This window comes from Balaenoptera acutorostrata, chromosome 4 (assembly GCF_949987535.1).
Source record: "Balaenoptera acutorostrata chromosome 4, mBalAcu1.1, whole genome shotgun sequence".
In the NCBI taxonomy this organism is placed as follows: Eukaryota; Metazoa; Chordata; class Mammalia; order Artiodactyla; family Balaenopteridae; genus Balaenoptera; species Balaenoptera acutorostrata.
This window is the reverse complement of record NC_080067.1, coordinates 11,056,752-11,073,719: the sequence shown is the minus strand read 5'-3', so window position 1 is coordinate 11,073,719 and position 16,968 is coordinate 11,056,752. Positions and strand designations below refer to the sequence as shown.

Sequence of the window (16,968 nt, the reverse complement as noted above, 5' to 3'; positions counted from 1 at the left end):
TACACAAACTGAGGCAAACGCACTTTGACCCCAGGCATCAATCCTCTCTGGAGCCTTCTTCTAAGCCTCAGGGCCTCTCTGATGCCCAAGGTCACTGTAGGTCACCTTGACCTACCATCGGCCAAAGTCAGCACCAGAGAGAGCCCAGCCACCTTTGCCCTCAGCAGCCGGTCCTTCCCTGAGACCCGGCTGCTGCCTGGGGCCCCATGGAAGCCTCAGGCTCCCTATCCAGGGCCCAGGGCCCTCCTCACGCTCATTCATACTTTTCTACCCATGTCTTCCCCACCCTGAATACTCTGACTTCAAGGCTTCCCTCGTCAGTCTGCTGAGAGAGCACGAAATGAGGAATTAGGACAAGGTTTGGTACAGACTCTATACAGATGCTAAGAAAATTCCAGAAAGGGTATCATCATTTGTGTACTTGCAAATGATAGTATCAAGGAATATTTACTGAACATGTATTATGTGCTTAGCTAATGCTGTAAACATAGTATACGTATTAACTCAAACCTTACCATAATTCTGTAAAGCAGTTATTGTTACTAATTACTGTTATTAATCCCATTTTACACATGTGAAAAGTGAGGTATATAGAGATTAAATTACAGATGAAACCCCCAGAGGTTGCCCAGCTCCATAAGGTTGTTAAGAGGTAGATCCAGGGTTAAAACCCTTATGGCCAGCCTCCTGACACAACGCTCTTCACGGCTCTGATCTGCTGTGTTTTTCATTTTTTTAAAAATTTATTTACTTGTTTATTTATTTTTGGTTGCATTGGTCTTCGTTGCGTTGCGTGGGCTTCTCATTGTGGTGGCTTCTCTTGTTGCAGAGCACAGGCTCTAGGCACACTGGCTTCAGTAGTTGCAGTGCATGGGCTCAGTAGTTGTGGCTCGTGGGCTCTAGAGCACAGGCTCAGTAGTGGTGGCACATGGGCTTAGTTACTCCACAGCACGTGGGATCTTCCTGGACCAGGGATCGAACCCATGTCCCCTGCACTGGCAGGTGTATTCTTAACCACCAGGGAAGGCCCCTCTGCTGTGTTTTAAATACAAGTTTTAAATACAGGCTGTCATCCCCAGATACCCATGTCAGTTCAGGACATGGTTTACTGCCAGATGCATCATGAAAAAGCACTTGATTTTCAGAGATCTTTGGATTTTGGCATGCACATGTGCTTTACATGACATTTCTTTTAATCCCCACAAAACCCTATTATGAAACACTATTACTGTACCCGATTAGAGGTAAGGAAATTGAGACCAGACAGGTTATCTCTCTCATCCAAGATCTTACAAATTGTGAGTGGTAGAATTGGAAATTGTATCAAGTAATAACTACACTACTGGTTTTTAGTATTGTGGTATAACTTAGTATTTTTAATAACCTAAAGGTCAGTAGTTTTGTTATTGTAAGACTATTTTCTTAGTAATTAAAAAAAAATCTGAACTCTGAGTCATTCACTCCTTGAGGCATACCCAGAGTTTGGCTGCATTAAAAGTTGTTCTCATATGGAGGTTCCTTAAAAGACGAAAAATAGAACTACCATATGACCTAGCAATCCCACTACTTGGCATATACCCAGAGAAAACCATAATTCAAAAAGAGTCATGCACCCCAATGTTCATTGCAGCACTATTTACAATAGCCAGGTCATGGAAGCAACCTAAATGTCCATTGACAGACGAATGGATAAAGAAGGTGTGGTACATATATACAGTGGAGTATTACTCAGCCATAAAAAGGAAAGAAATTGGGTCATTTGTAGAGACATGGATGGTTCTAGAGACTGTCATACAGAGTGAAGTAGGTCAGAAAGAGAAAAACAAATATCGTATATTAATGCATATATGTGGAACCTAGAAAAATGGTACAGATGAACCGGTTTGCAGGACAGAAATAGAGACACAGATGTAGAGAACATACGTATGTACACCAAGGGGGGGAAAGTGGTGGGGAGGCAGGTGGTTGTGTGATGGATTGGGAGATTGGGATTGACATATATACACTAATATGTATAAAATGGATAACTAATAAGAACCTGCTGTATAAAAAAATTTAAAAAATAAAATTTTTTTAAAAACCAAGAAAACCCCAAAAAACAACAACAACGAAAATTTGTTTTCTTTTGAAAATTTGTTCTCTTTTGAATAAAGAGATCGTTGTTCAAAAGCCTCTGGCTCTCTCCTCCCCAGTTAACCCTTCTGAGGTATGTTTTTGTCATCTTCATTCCCTCACTTGGGATTCCAGCTTTCTGTGTTTTTAAGTCATGTGTATTTCCCCCAGAGCAGATGGGGACCTATTTACTTCCAGAGTCCCTGGGGGATTCATCTTAGAATTGGGGAAGGGGTGAATGGTCACGAAGCAAACAAGAGGGTGAGGTCAGTGGTGAGGGAAGAAAGAGGACTGCCTGTTCCCTTGGTCCATGCCGGCCTTAAGGCATCTTATTTAACCAAGGTCTTCTTCCCAAAATCTCGCCAGAGGGGCCTCTCCCTAAAGGAGCAGTACCAGAAGATGGGGTATAAAAGGCCCAGGCAACCAGAACTCTCTTTTCATGAAATACTGGGATTTCTGACATGCTTGCTTGGCTCCAGTCTTGAGATCTGTCTGAGCCCTGAGTCCACTCTCTGGGCCACTGGAGCGCCCCCTACCTGCCATCCCCCCACCGCTCCCCAGATGCTCCAGGTTCTGAACCTTCTCTACATAGTCTCACCTTCTCTCTCCAGGAGCCCTGTGGTGCCCGGCGGGGTCGTGGCCATGGACAGACATTACTTCCAAAACACTGGAGCGTATGACCCTCTCATGTCACTGAGGGGTGGCGAAAACCTCGAACTGTCTCTCAAGGTACTTCCTGGGCCAAGGGAGGCCCAGGTGGGTTCTTTGGAGCCCTGCGTCCGGTCACAGCTTGGAAGTCAGGGATAAGGCTTCGGGCAAATTACAAAGTCATTATACGTAGTGTGTCAGACCCTCATTTCTCCCCCTTTTTCATCTCTCTTAATTTCACCCCAGCCTCCTTCCTGAACTCGCCTGTCAAACCTGCCCTTAGGAAAGGGCGAGTTTTCAGTCATCTCCACCTGAGTGCAAAGCTTCCCGTATGTTCTCCATTCCCTTAGCATCTTGATAGTTTTCACAGCACCCATTGGCCAAAGCAAATACCAAGCAGTTCTGTGCATTGGGTAGTTTGGTCCAAACAACTTAATAAGTATTTGTCCAAACAGCTTAGCACCCACTGGGCGCCAGACAGTTTCTCAAACCTTGGAATCAGATTGGACCCGCCACCCTCATTTCCTGTTCCATGCTGATTTTTAGCCTGATGCTTGCTTTTTCATCACAGCAACCACTGAAAACCCAACCCAACAAAGACATGTATCATTAAAAGGGCAGTGATCTAAGGTTGAAACCATGAATTGCCTTGAACTTGCACTTTTCAGAACACAGATGTCACTATGTTTCTCCTGAACGTTGAAAATATCCCACGCGGCCTTTTGAGTTTGCTGCAGCACCCTGGGGTACCTTGGCACCCAGTTTGGGAACCCCATCGGTTTGGGTTCTTGGTGTGTTTTGGTTCATGTACTGCCTATCCTAGGCATGTTTTCTCTTTCCTCTTTATTCCCAAATGGGGAATAAAAGGCTTCCTGTCAAATGAACTTCAGGCATTTGGGAGTAGGAGGGAGTGAGTGGAGAGTAGAGACATTTCCAGAAGTAGAAAGATTCTGTTTGAGGAAAGCTTGCTTTGACCTCCACACAGATGGCTTCTGGTGCCTGTGCAGCAGGAGACTTCACAAGCTTTTAGAAATCCCCCGGCCACTAGGGATACCCTCTTCCCCGAGGAAGCAGCCGTGGGAGAATCCAGGCGCTCACGGCATGGCAGCATCCTCTAAGTGCTGAATCTGGTCACGTGTTTCAGTGGGGGTGGGGAACCACAGGTAGTGGCAGGGGTGTGAGCCCCTCACACCACGGGTTCTGACCCAGGACAGCCGCCCTCATTCTCCCCACCTTGTCCCTCCCCAGCCCAGAACGCTCAGATCTGGAAACTCTGCTCCATCCTGAGAACCGGAACCATCTTTCTCTTTTGTGCTCATGATTTCCGGTGCATTTTGCCAGCCCCTCACTCCCCACGTTGCTGGAGAGGAGTACAGAGGTGTTGATCTTCTCCTTTCACTGCAGACCTGGCTCTGTGGGGGCTCCGTCGAAATCCTTCCCTGCTCTCGGGTGGGGCACGTCTACCGAAATCAGGATGCCCACTCCCCTCTTGACCGGGAGGCCACCCTGCGGAACAAGGTCCGCATTGTTGAGACCTGGCTGGGCGCGTTCAAAGAAACCTTCTACAGGCACAGCCCAGAGGCCTTCTCCTTGAGCAAGGTAAGAGGAGAGCCCGGCAGGGTCTTCTGTGCCCACCCAGGGCCACCAGGTGCGGGCTGCACAGGACCACCTCCCCTCCCACCTGGAAGGGCAGATAGAAGCTTCTGGCTAGTACTTCCATGAGTGGCCCCTGTCAAGTGGCTCCTCTACCTGGCGGGGTTGTCCTCTGTCTCTTCCAGCGTCTCCCAGGGACATCATGGCCTGGAACGCCCTGATGTCTGTAGGGGTTCTGTCATCACATCTAAGGGGTGTGATCCTTCATCCCGTGGCCAGAGGAGAGTCTGGGTGGGGAGTGAGCACTGCAGTGGGTTTCCGAGGGCCCTTTCATCCCAGGCAAAGTGCTCAAGGCTGTGAAATTACCTAAAAGATGTGAAACAAATATAACATTGATTCACAATGTTGTGTAAAATTACCCAAGATGTGAAACAAATATAAGTATTTTTTATTATAAAAAATAAACATAAAGGACATCCCCAAAAAGGCACAGAAAAATAAACACTTTAAACATTTAATGAAATGTCTGCAAACAGTGCATTTTCACCTGGTCCACTACCACTCAGCGCCGTTCTGATGGCGGGACAGGTAAATGCTATTTAGTGTGGGACATGGTTCACAGTGAGGTTTGCTGTCCCCCTCCTTCAGCTTGCTCCCAGACACCTCTGTGCCTCCCAGCACATGAACTGTGATGTAAAACCAGCTTTCTCCGTCCTGCCGCCTGTGTCTCTCTCCTCCCCAGGCTGGGAAGCCGGACTGCACTGAACGCCAGCAGCTGCAAAGGAGGCTGGGCTGTCGGACCTTCCACTGGTTTCTGGCCAACATCTATCCCGAGCTGTACCCATCCGAACGCAGGCCCAGGTTCTCTGGAAAGGCAAGGCATGATACAAACAAAGTGCAGAGAGAGAGGAAGAGAAGGGGCTGGGTGGTCTCCCAAGATAGGAACTGAAGTTCGGATGCTCTTCCATGACCCCGGCCACCCAGTCCCAGCTCAGCAGGGCCTCCTTGCGGGGGGGTGGTTGGGCTGCCCCATAACCCGTCCCAGGGCCCCTCACCAGGACAGGTGCTGCCCCCTCCTTCAGGAGGCCTGTCCTTAGGCTCACTGGCTTCAGCTTGACCTCCATCATTTTTATGACCTGAGCATGGGACCTTGAGCTACACTGCAGAGAGCGAAGGAGTGGCTGACAGAGGGCGTCTTGGCAGCAGAGGGCGGGAGTCACTTCTGTGTGAACGTTGCTTACAGCTCCACAACACCGGACTTGGCTTCTGTGCAGACTGCCGGGCAGAAGGGGACATCCTGGGCTGTGCCGTGATGCTAGCTCCTTGCAGTGACAGCCAGCAGCAGCAGGTGGGTGGTCAGTGTTCTCAGACCTGCAAGGGGGGCTTTGCTGGGATGGCCCTCCCTTCCCTTTGGGGCATCTCCTTTCAGTGGTCCCATGTCCCTTGACTGTGCATGGTCCCCCACTCTGATGACCCATTCCCCAACCTGTCCCAGCCCCAAGCCCAAAGGTGAACCCATTAGAGAACATGAGCATCTGAGCTCGAGGGACATGGCGAGGCTGTTTAGCCAATATTTTCATCTGACAGATGAGGACACTGAGGCTTGGAGAGTGGCTAGCCCAGGGGCTTCCAACTCCCGTGTGTCTCCAGGGTTTAAGTGGATAAAGGAAATAAACACGGGGAGCTGGGCGGAGGCTGTGGTCACAGAGGAGCGCCTGCCCCAGCCTCAGTAAATGTCTTTTGTTTTGTATGAAAGCGGATCCAGTATTACAAGGTCATCCACAAATTTAAAAGACACTGGAAATCCAGAGTTTATGGAAAAGATCCCCATTTTTTTCTTTTCTTTTTTTTTTATCGAAGTACAGTTGATTGACAATGTTGTGTTAGTTTCTGGTGTACAGCACAGTGATTCAGTTATACATATATAAAATCTTTCTCAGATTCTTTTCCATTATACCTTATTACTGGATATTGAATATAGTTCCCTGTGCTATACAGTAGGACCTTGTTGTTTATCTATTTTATATATAGTAGTTTGTATCTGCTAATCCCAAACTCCTAATTTATCCCTCCCCCCTTTTCCCCTTTGGTAACCATAAGTTTGTTTTCTATCTCTGAGTTTGTTTCTGTTCCATAAATATACTAAGTGAAGTAAGTCAGACAGAGAAAGACAAATATCATAAGATATCTCTTATATGTGGAATCTAAAAAAATGGTACAAATTAAATTGTTTACAAAATGGAAAAGCTCCCCATTTAAATTAAAAATCTATAATCAGAGGTCAAAGAAAACCTGTGTGCAGGCAAATTTCCACCAGGGCACCTTTCTGAAACATCTGGAGCAGCTCAAGATCATTAGCCAACTAGAACCAGAGATGGAGAAAGTGGCTCACCGAGCGGGCACTCTAGGTACAGAAACACTGAGGAATCGAGGGGACCCCGGAAAATGTTCCCAGTGTTCAGCAGTGCCTCAAACCCATAACTTGTGACTGTGGTCCTAAGACTCCAGGCTTCTGATGCTGAGTCCTGCCCAGAGTAGATATGCTGTGTCTTTCAGGCATTTAATGGGGATCTATGGGGGCCAATACTTCTGGGCCAGAGGGGGAACTTTAGGGCATCACAGGAGCCTGGGGTGTGTGTGTGTGTGTGTGTGTGTGTGTGTGAAGCGGAGAGAGGGCTGGATCTGGGTAGACAAGGCTCATGGCCTCTGGTGACCCTCTGCCTCACTTGCCAGAGGAGACCTTACACACAGATGGGGTCATCGGGTTTCAGAGCTGTGGCCTCATTCGGAACGTTTCCCACACACAGAGCAATGTGGTTTGTGAAACTCCTTCCACAGGGAGAAAGGCTTCCACTGCATGGTCAGGAGGAAGGCAGAGGGTGCAAACGCCCCTGGGGATGGGAGGGAAAGAGCACACGAGCTCTCCTGGGGCGCACTGGAGACCAACTCCACGGATTTCCCGGGCCCTCACTCTGCAGCGTGGCTGGACCCTTCGGTACCAAGGAAGGGCGGCGTTGCCCTGTGACAACAAAAGTTTATGGCCCAAAGGGCGACACTGAAAGTGACTGACAGGCACTGACCACAGGGAGAGTCTCTCCTTGAGCCAAAGGTCCTGCTCGTGGGTACATATGGCCAGAAGGGACCTGAATCAGGTCTGAAATCCACACTGAGTCAGGGGAAGAATCTAGAGACAGAGGGTCCTTCCAGCATCATATGGGTTCCTTGGATATGAGGAAGGTCTCCTTCTATGTTAGGGTATTTCTTCTCTTCAAATTTCCATCTCAGGAATAACTGCCCAGGTCGTGGGACGTCCCCATGACGCTGGATGAAGGTTGGTACGTCCACTTCTTATCACAACTTGGATGACAACCTGGAAAGTCTAGCCCGCCCCCCAAACCTCTCTCTTTTCAGCCTGTGACGGGGCCTTTGCATAAGCCTTCCTACCCCAAAGGCCTGTATTAAAAAACAAACAACAAAGTGTAACTTCCTGGAGATATTGATCAAACGAGCCAGGTGAGGCCCCAAGAGCCTGGGGCGAAAGGCAGAACAAGTCTTGGAGGGTCCAGCCCTGCAGGCAGGACTGGCGAGGCTCTGGGACCCCAGGGGAAGGCCCTGGGCCTGGAGGACACCTGGTGAAGCAAGTGCTCAGTATCCATTTGTCCCCTTTCAATTTTGCCCTTTACCAATGTTCTAGAACACCCCAATAGGCACTCACACCTGGCACAGGAGGGCAGAGAGAAAGCTCTGTGATGGTGGAAATAGCTCACCTTCTAGCTGTGTGACATCAAGCAGGCTTCTTAACCTCTCTGAGTCTTGGTTTCCTCATCTGCAACTGGGGATAATGGCGCAAAAAGAATGTTAGCTTTTGGATTTATTTATTTATTTATATTCTTGGTGGGGAGGTGGGGATTAGCAAGGGCTTCTGTATCCAGAAAAATTGTGAACTTGCTAAGCTGAAAGCACCATATGCCATATAGAAGAAACACCCTCTTTTATGCATAAGTAACTAAGTTTATAACAAAGGGAAATCTCCAGGGGCCCCGAATCCAGAGGCAACTGAAATAGAGTCATAGGGCCATGGCCAAGCTCTCCTGCAGGGTGAAGGGGACAGTTTCTGTCAAACCTCAGGAACCCAGAGGCATTGGTTCCAGGCAGGAGATAGTGACGAAAGCCCATCTTCAGCCCATGAGAAATGAGGGGTTGGAAATGGGACGCCCATACAAAGCCAGCTTTGACCTTCACAGAGTAACCTATCTGTGAAAACCTGGACTAGAAAAGACTACCTACTGCCACCGGAAGATGACAAGGAAGCAGGTCTGTAGACAGGTCTTTGCGTCAGAGAAAATGACTCTTCCCTGAAGATTTTTAACCACAAGCTTGTGTCCAACGTGGGTTTAGGGTTCACATTTACAGGAACTGTGTTGTCTCGGAATCCTCAGGTGGGACTGGCTACCTAATTTGTTGGGCTCAGTGCAAATGAAGAAGGTGAGACCTATCACTCAACAATTATTAAGAATTCCCAGACAGGGCTTCCCTGGTGGTGCAGTGGTTGAGAATCTGCCTGCCAATGCAGGGGGACACGGGTTCGAGCCCTGGTCTGGGAAGATCCCCCATGCCGCGGAGCAACTAGGCCCGTGAGCCACAACTACTGAGCCTGCGCGTCTGGAGCCTGTGCTCCGCAGCAGGAGAGGCCACGATAGTGAGAGGCCCGCACACCGCGATGAAGAGTGGCCCCCGCTTGCCGCAACCAGAGAAAGCCCTTGCACAGAAACGAAGACCCAACACAGCCAAAAATAAATAAATTAATAAGAATAATGTCTCTTAACAGAATTAAAAAAAAAAAAAAGAATTCCCAGACAGTATCAGCATTAAACCAAATATATTAGACCAAGAACATTAAACCCTTCTAAGCATGAGGCCCCTGCAGTTACGCAGGTCACATGCCCGTGAAGCCAACCCCGTCTCCCAGCCACAAAGTTAGCGTAAAAATTAGTTAAGGCTGCATTTGGCAGGAACAAATGGAAAATGGTTTTATCAGGATGTGTTTCCAAACTGGCCCCACAGGCTTCCCGCAGCTAAAGCCCCTCTACAAAGGAATGCATGATCTAGTCCTATGGAACACAGGAGGAAATGAAAACCATGAGCGAGAGTCAGCAGATACAAAAGACAGCAAGAAAATTACTTGCAGGGCCAGCACAGATGTCTCCAGAAAGAGATCAACTCGGGGCCTCAGGAGTTTCCTCATCTGCCCTTCCAACTGTACCCTCACAAAACACACAGCATCCTTTATGGCCTCACTTATGATACAGTAAATAGAATAATGGAGGAACTTGCCAGAATGTATAAATATGAATGCAAAAGTAGATGGAATGTGGAGATTTCAGAGGCCAGGGCTAGTCCAGCATCATATTTGTGGACTTGACTATGAGATACGGTCTTGCTGACCCCAGTAGAATCTGAGGATTGCCCCCAGACCTCAGCCCTATTGCAGTGAGCTCTCCTTCCTTTACCTCCAGCTTTGGAGAGGATCTCCTTCTAGCTGTGCTAACAGCCATTGCCTCTGTCCCAGCACCTGGATCACATGGGCAGGAAGGAGATCCACTATGGCAGCCCCCAGCACCTGTGCTTCGATGTCAGGCGAGAGCAGGTGATTCTGCAGAACTGCACCAGGGAAGGCCCTGACATCCATCAGCAGCACTGGGACTACCAGGAGGTAAGTAACCCATCTAGGAAGGATTCAGCAGGATTCAGGATTCACGTGCTGCTGGCTGGCACGTGTCTCAGGCTTTTCCAAGAGGCCAAGTATTACCATACAGGCCTGTGTCCCTGCTGTTGAACTTAGTGACTTGGCACTAAGGCCTCAGGCGGAGATGAAGCCAACCTTGCAGCAAAGTTAACCACCAGCATCTTGAAATGTACTAATTTGCCAGGTTTCTGTATAGCTCTGGTCTTGATATGGTGGAGAGAGGAGAGAGCCTCTTTTTTTTTTTTTTTTTTTTTTTATTTTTTTTATTTTTTTAGAGAGCCTCTTTTTAAAGTTTATTAGCTTAGATCACAAGTAGGACCATGGAGCGTGTTACAGAAGCAGTCAACCACGTTAGTGGTGTGGTTTTAGGGGCAATGGAAAGGCCTGCCTCCTGTTCCACAACCAGATAGATGAGGATGTAGATCGTACTTTCTTCCTTTGCAAATTCCACTCTGAGCATTTCATCATTTTAGTAAGACTTTGATTCCCAGGACTCCAGAGAGAAGCTTGAGATCCTTTCCAGAGGTTATGCATCGATAAAGAGGAAATAGGAGGAGTGTAAGTATTAGGAAATAGGCGGAGTGTAAGTATTGAGGGAGAGTGAGCTTATAGGATTGGGATTGGAAGATGACAGTATCAACAATAACTGCCCATACATAGTGTTTCCTTCACCTCAAATCCCTTCTGAAATGAGTTAGGGAACAAATATACAAACAAACAGATTAATACACACATCTTTTAAACATGCTTTTCTTCAACTTTTGCTTGGGAATAACGGGGGGAGTTAAATAACTAAGCAGAACTCCATGCATCGGTACTCTTAAGGCAGGCTGTGAAAGAGGAAAATCGTATAGTGTAAAACTTAAACTGAACTCACGATAAACAGTTGAGAACAAAGCTCTTGGGGCTTTGGTGACAAGTGAACCTAGGACTCAGGGGGCCCACACATGTGCAAAGAATTCTCTGAAACCAAGTTAAGGCCCTTTATGAATGATCACAAAGGATCATTCTAAGCAAGTCCTCTGGATAAGATAGATTTAGAAACAGCATTTAAAAATAATATGTAAGGGCTTCCCTGGTGGCGCAGTGGTTAAGAATCTGCCTGCCAATGCAGGGGACACGGGTTCGAGCCCTGGTCTGGGAAGATCCCACATGCCACGGAGCAACTAAGCCCGTGAGCCACAACTACTGAGCCTGCGCGTCTGGAGCTTGTGCTCCGCAACGGGAGAGGCTGCGACAGTAAGAGGCCCGCGCACCGCGATGAAGAGTGGCCCCCGCTCGCCGCAACTGGAGAAAGCCCTCGCACAGAAACGAAGACCCAACAGAGCCAAAAATAAATAAATTAATTAATTAATAAAAATAATAATAATATGTAAAAGATTAGTGACTAAGATACACCCAGCATCTTTCGGGCATTAAAAAGTAAGGCTTTAAAAAAGTATTCTCATTCAGCCATAAAAAGGAACAAGATACTGTTCATAGAAGCAGTATTCACAATAGCCAGTAGGTGGAAGCAACCCAAGGGTCCAGTGATTGACGAATGAATAAACAAAATATGCTATATACATACAATGGAATATTTTCCCGCCTTAAGAAAGAAGGAAATCCTGTCATTTGCTTCAACATGGATGAAGCTTGAGGGCATTACGCTAAGTGAAATAAGCCAGTCACAAAAAGACAAATACTGTATGATTAAACTTATATGACATATACAGAGAAGTCATTTTCATACAAACAGAAAATAGAATGGTGGTTACCAGACACGAGGGGAAGTGGGGAGAGGGAAGTTGTTGTTTAATGGGTATAGAGTTTGTTTTGAAAGAAGAAAAAGTTCTGGAGATCTGTTTCACAACAAAGTGAATATACTTAACATTACTAAATTTTACAGTTAAAAATGGTTAAGGTAGAAAGTTTTATGCTACATATTTTTACCACTACAAAGAAAGAAAGAAAGAAAGAAAGAAATTAGGTACTATTTTGTGCTACAACATGGATGAAACTTGAAAATACCATGCAAAGTGAAAGAAGCCAGTCATAAAAGGCCAAATATTATATGATTCCATTTATACGAAATGTCAAGAAGAGACAAATCCATAAACACAGAAACTAGATTAATGATCTCCAGTGGCTGGAAGGAAGGAGGAATGGGAAGTGCCTGCTAATGGATAGTACATTTCTTTTTACAGTGATGAAATGTTCTGCAATTAGATAGAGGTGATGGTTGCATATACTTTGTGAATATACTAAAATCTGCTAAGTTGTATTTAGGGCATGTGAATTATATCTCTAAATAAATAAATGGACATTATCAGCACTGTTGGTTAAGGTTGTTTAACTTTTCATAAAGAAATTGATTTTTTTCTTGAAAAGGGGATGGCTACATTCAGTATTAAGTTTGGTACATTTTGAGCAGGAAGCAGCTATGGTCTTCCATACATGGCTGACTCAGGCCTTCAGTGTATCCTTAAAGTCTTACTCAGAACTGCAACCTGGTGGCAGCAGTACTAAATTGCAGGATTAACAGAGGGCAGAGATTAAACTAAATCCTTTTGAAAGCAGAAATTTACAAGTACAGTGATAACAATGAATGTCAACAATACAGTATAAGGATTGAACATGATCTTTACACTGGCATTTTACTAGCCAGAACTCTCTAAGAAATGGCATAATTACCCAACCACAATAATAATAATTGAATTAATGACGCCAAGGCTCTGTATGATGTTTAAATTTTAGGGTTACCTAAATTATATTATATAGTAACCAAAATACTCCAATTCCTTACCAGGCCAGTTCATATCACCTTTATTATTCTCTGAATGATTAGCACAAATCTTAGAAATTTCCTTCTTTGCTGACTGATTGTGGGGAACTACCTCGTTTTCTTTTTTTTTTTTTTCATGTTCTTCTCTCTTTTCAGAATGGAATGATTGTTCACATTCTTTCTGGAAAATGCATAGAAGCTGTGTTGCAGGAAAACAATAAAGATTTGTATTTACGTGAGTGTGATGGAAAAGCCAGCCAGCTGTGGCGATTTGACAATGTCAGCACCGTGGATGAACAATGAATGCCACCATCAGAAGGAAAAGAGAAATGTGGCCATAGAGGTTCAACTCAAGGGAACGACAGGAGCATGTGCATATCATGAAGGAGACCCTTTGTGTTTGTGCAGTGGTGATAGTAGAAACAAAAACTCCACAAATGAATATGGGAAGTCTTTCCTTCCCATACCTTACTTCATTGACCACTGGTTGTTTTAGAAAAAGAAAAACATGGACCCATTGTCTCAATGTCTTCATCACTGGTAGATGATCATTACATGGTACATAAGATTCTTGGGGTTTTTTTAAAATAATTTTAAAGCAGTAAATAATTGCTTTTATCTCTGACTAAGGAAAGAGGCCTGGCAACACCTTCAGGATACACAATTCTGGTTGATCAATTTATTTCAAATGGCCTTATCTTGGATTGTCTGTGTCACCAGCTATGAAAATTAAAGCATGAAGAAAGTGCAAAGTGCTGACATCCAAAAGACGTTGCAATAGGCTTATGAGGACAAATTTCATTTTCATTGGTTGAGGCATAGCTCAGAGGAAGAAAGGGAAGTAAGCTACTGAGAGAAAATAGGGTTGGAGAGAGCTTTGACCCAATTCTTCAGCTCAGACTAGTAGCTGAAAAGAATCAGTAGGCCTGGAATAAGATGTTCTCCTGTTAATGAGAATTTCCTCAGAACTTTCTGTCTCCATTCACCCTGCCCTTGCTGTTCTCTATCTAGATTAACCACAATCAGATTCTCATGCAATATTCTTTTCTTTAATCATTGGTGTTGGATCAGCTTAGATTGAACACTCCCACTAACAGAAGTGTGTACAGTTGAGAAACTCTCCTGATGCCCTGTTACAGGGTTTACACTGATTGGATCAGAATGAGCAACATTTGCAAAGAGGCAAACCTCCCTGGGAGGGAAATGCCAGCGTCTGAGCCAAAATTCTTATGAGAGGAACTAGAGGTGGGTGTTAACGTCCATGAGGGTTGAAAGGGCTGTCTATGAGCCAGTAGGAAATGTCTGGGACCCTCAAATATGCCCACACCTGAACATTCAGTCATAGAAGAACACATCTCCATCAGGGCAGAGCCAATGCTAGCAAAAGCTGAATGGCTCTCTTGTTGTGACTTGGCCCACCCAGTTGGGCTGTAAGAGTTGCTGAGTGGGGGTGGTTCTGTGATTAAGAAGACCCTGACACCCAAGGAGATGGGAAGAACCCCCAAACGAACCGGTAGGACATGGGGGGACTGAGAGGGGAGGAGAAGTGGACGCTGGACAGGACTGGCACCCCTGAGGGGTGGCTGAGAGGGGGGAGGGTTTCCCATGCTGGAGGGACCCTCAGGGGCTCAGATCAGGGGCCCAGCATTTCCTCTGCCCAATCAGCCAGGGAAGTCTGCCAGGCTCTCAGGCTGGGTCCTATGCCCTCAGAGGTCCCCTCTGGGCTGAGTTGGTCCTGGGGGCATAGGAGCAAGGCCAGGAGAGAACAGGAGAGTCAGACGGGAGGGACCCTCCAGGACCAGAGGGGCAGGAAAGGAGCAGAGAGGGTTTGCCCCACCCACTCAGGCACAGGGAGCCTGCTGAGCTCCTAGGCCAGTCCCCCAACCTCCAAAGGCCCCTCTGGGTGCGTGGGTCCTGGGGGCATAGGAGGGAGGCTGGGGAGATCAGGAGAGGCAGGCAGGAGGAGCCCTCTGGGACCGGAGGAGTGGTAGAGGAGTGGAGGGCGTTTGCCCCACCCACTCAAGCCCAGGAAGTCTGCTGGGTTCCCAGGTGAGGTCCCCCACCCTCTGAAACCAGAGGCAGGGGCACACCTGGGCCCTTCTGTTCTGCTGAGCCTAAGCCCCACCCCAAACACCCCCACCTTTTCCAGCCCTGTGGGTCCTAAGCATAGGCCCCACTCACTGCTCAAACCTCAACCCTGCTTAGGCTCTGCCCTCCACAGCCAAGGCCTTTTCCACCTTTTTTTTTTTTCTCCTCCTATTTTTTACTATTGTGGTTCTGTTTTCTCTTCCGGTTGTTGTTTCATCTATATTTTTATTTTTAGACTAGGAAGCTAACACAGCTGTTAGTTTCCTAGCCTAATTTTATTTTTTACTTTGTTATTGTTCTCCTCTTTTTTTTTTACCACCCCACACAGCTTGCAGGATCTTGGTTCATGAGCCGGGGGTTAGGCCAAAGCTCCTGCGGTGGGAGCGCCAAGTCCAAACCACTGGACTAACAGAGAACCTCAGAATCCAGGGAACATTAATTGGAGTGAGGTCTCCCAGAGGTCCTCATCTCAGCACCAAGATCCAACTCTACCCAACAGCCTACAAACTCCAGTGTTGGAAGCCTCAGGCCAAACAACCAGTAAGACAGGAACACAACCCCACTCATAAAAAAAGAAGAAAAAATGAGATGGGAAAAAAAATATGTCACAGATGAAGGAGCAAGGTAAAAATCTACAAGACCAAAATAATGAAGAGGAAATAGTCAATCTACCTGAAAAAGAATTCAGAGTAATGATGGTAAAGATGATCCATAATCTCAGAAATAGAATGGAGGCACAGATTGAGAAAATACAAGAAATATTTAACAAAGATCTAGAAGAACTAAAGAACAGACAAACAGAGATGAACAACACAATAACTGAAATGAAAAATACACTAGAAGGAATCAATAACAGAATAACTGAGGCAGAAGAATGAATAAGTGAGCTGGAAGACAGAATGGTGGAAATAACTGCTGAGGAGCAGAATAAAGAAAAAAGACTGAAAAGAATTGAAGACAATCTCAGAGACCATTGGGACAACATTAAATGCAACAACATTCAAATAATAGGGGTCCCAGAGGAAGAAGAGAAAAACAAAGGGTCTGAGAAAATATTTGAAGAGATTATAGTGGAAAACTTCCCAAACATGGGAAAGGAAATAGTCACCCAAGTCCAAGAAGCACAGAGAGTCACATACAGGATAAACCCTAGGAGAAATACACAAAGACACATATTAATCAAAATAACAAAAATTAAATTCAAAGAAATAATATTAAAAGCAGCAAGGGAAAAACAAAAAATAACATACAAAGGAATCCCCATAAGGTTATCACCTGATTTTTCAGCAGAAACTCTGCAGGCCAGAAGGGAGTGGCAGGATATACTTAAAGTGATGAAAGAGAAAAACCTACAACCAACATTACTCTACCCGGCAGGTATCTCATTCAGATTCGATGGAGAAATCAAAAGCTTTTCAGACCAGCAAAAGTTAAGAGAATTCAGCACCACCAAACCAGCTTTACAACAAATGTTAAAGAAATTTCTCTAAGCAGGAAACACAAGAGGAGAAAAAGACCCACAAAAACATACCCCAGACAATTAAGAAAATGGTAATGGGAACATACATATCGATAATAGCCTTGAATGTAAATGGATTAAATGTCCCAACCAAAAGACACAGACTGGCTGAATGGATACAAAAATAAGACCCATATATATGCTGTCTACAAGAGACCCACTTCAGACCTAGGGACACACACAGACTGAAAGTGAAGGGATAGAAAAAGATATTCCATGCAAATGGAAATCAAAAGAAAGCTGGAGTAGCAATACTCGTATCAGATAAAATAGACTTTAAAATAAAGACTGCTACAAGAGATAAAAAAGGACACTACTTAATGATCAAGGGATCAATCCAAGAATAAGATATAACAATTATAAATGTTTATGGACCCAACATAGGAGCACTTCAGTACATGAGGCAAATGCTAACAACCATGAAAGGGGAAATCGACAGTAACACAATAATAGTAGGGGACTTTAACATCTCACTTACACCAAAGGACAGATCATCCA

The 16,968-nt window shown here is 45.7% G+C and overlaps 1 protein-coding gene across 3 annotated transcripts in view; it reads left to right on the top strand.

The window, feature by feature from the left end:
• Positions 1-13,315, top strand: part of GALNT15 (polypeptide N-acetylgalactosaminyltransferase 15) — a 39,352-nt gene extending 26,037 nt beyond the window's left edge. The window contains exons 5-10 of one of the 3 annotated variants that reach the window (XM_028162023.2): positions 2,724-2,841; positions 4,165-4,359; positions 5,096-5,227; positions 5,597-5,701; positions 9,923-10,066; positions 13,020-13,315. In XM_028162023.2, coding sequence (XP_028017824.2) covers positions 2,724-2,841; positions 4,165-4,359; positions 5,096-5,227; positions 5,597-5,701; positions 9,923-10,066; positions 13,020-13,166 — 841 coding nt within the window. In that variant the 3' untranslated portion in view covers positions 13,167-13,315. Of the gene's footprint in view, positions 1-2,723; positions 2,842-4,164; positions 4,360-5,095; positions 5,228-5,596; positions 5,702-5,940; positions 6,507-9,922; positions 10,067-11,213; positions 12,414-13,019 lie in introns of those variants that run through there. The other 2 variants (XM_057545535.1, XM_057545536.1) reach the window with 2 other exon arrangements.
• The last annotated feature ends 3,653 nt before the right edge of the window (positions 13,316-16,968 follow it).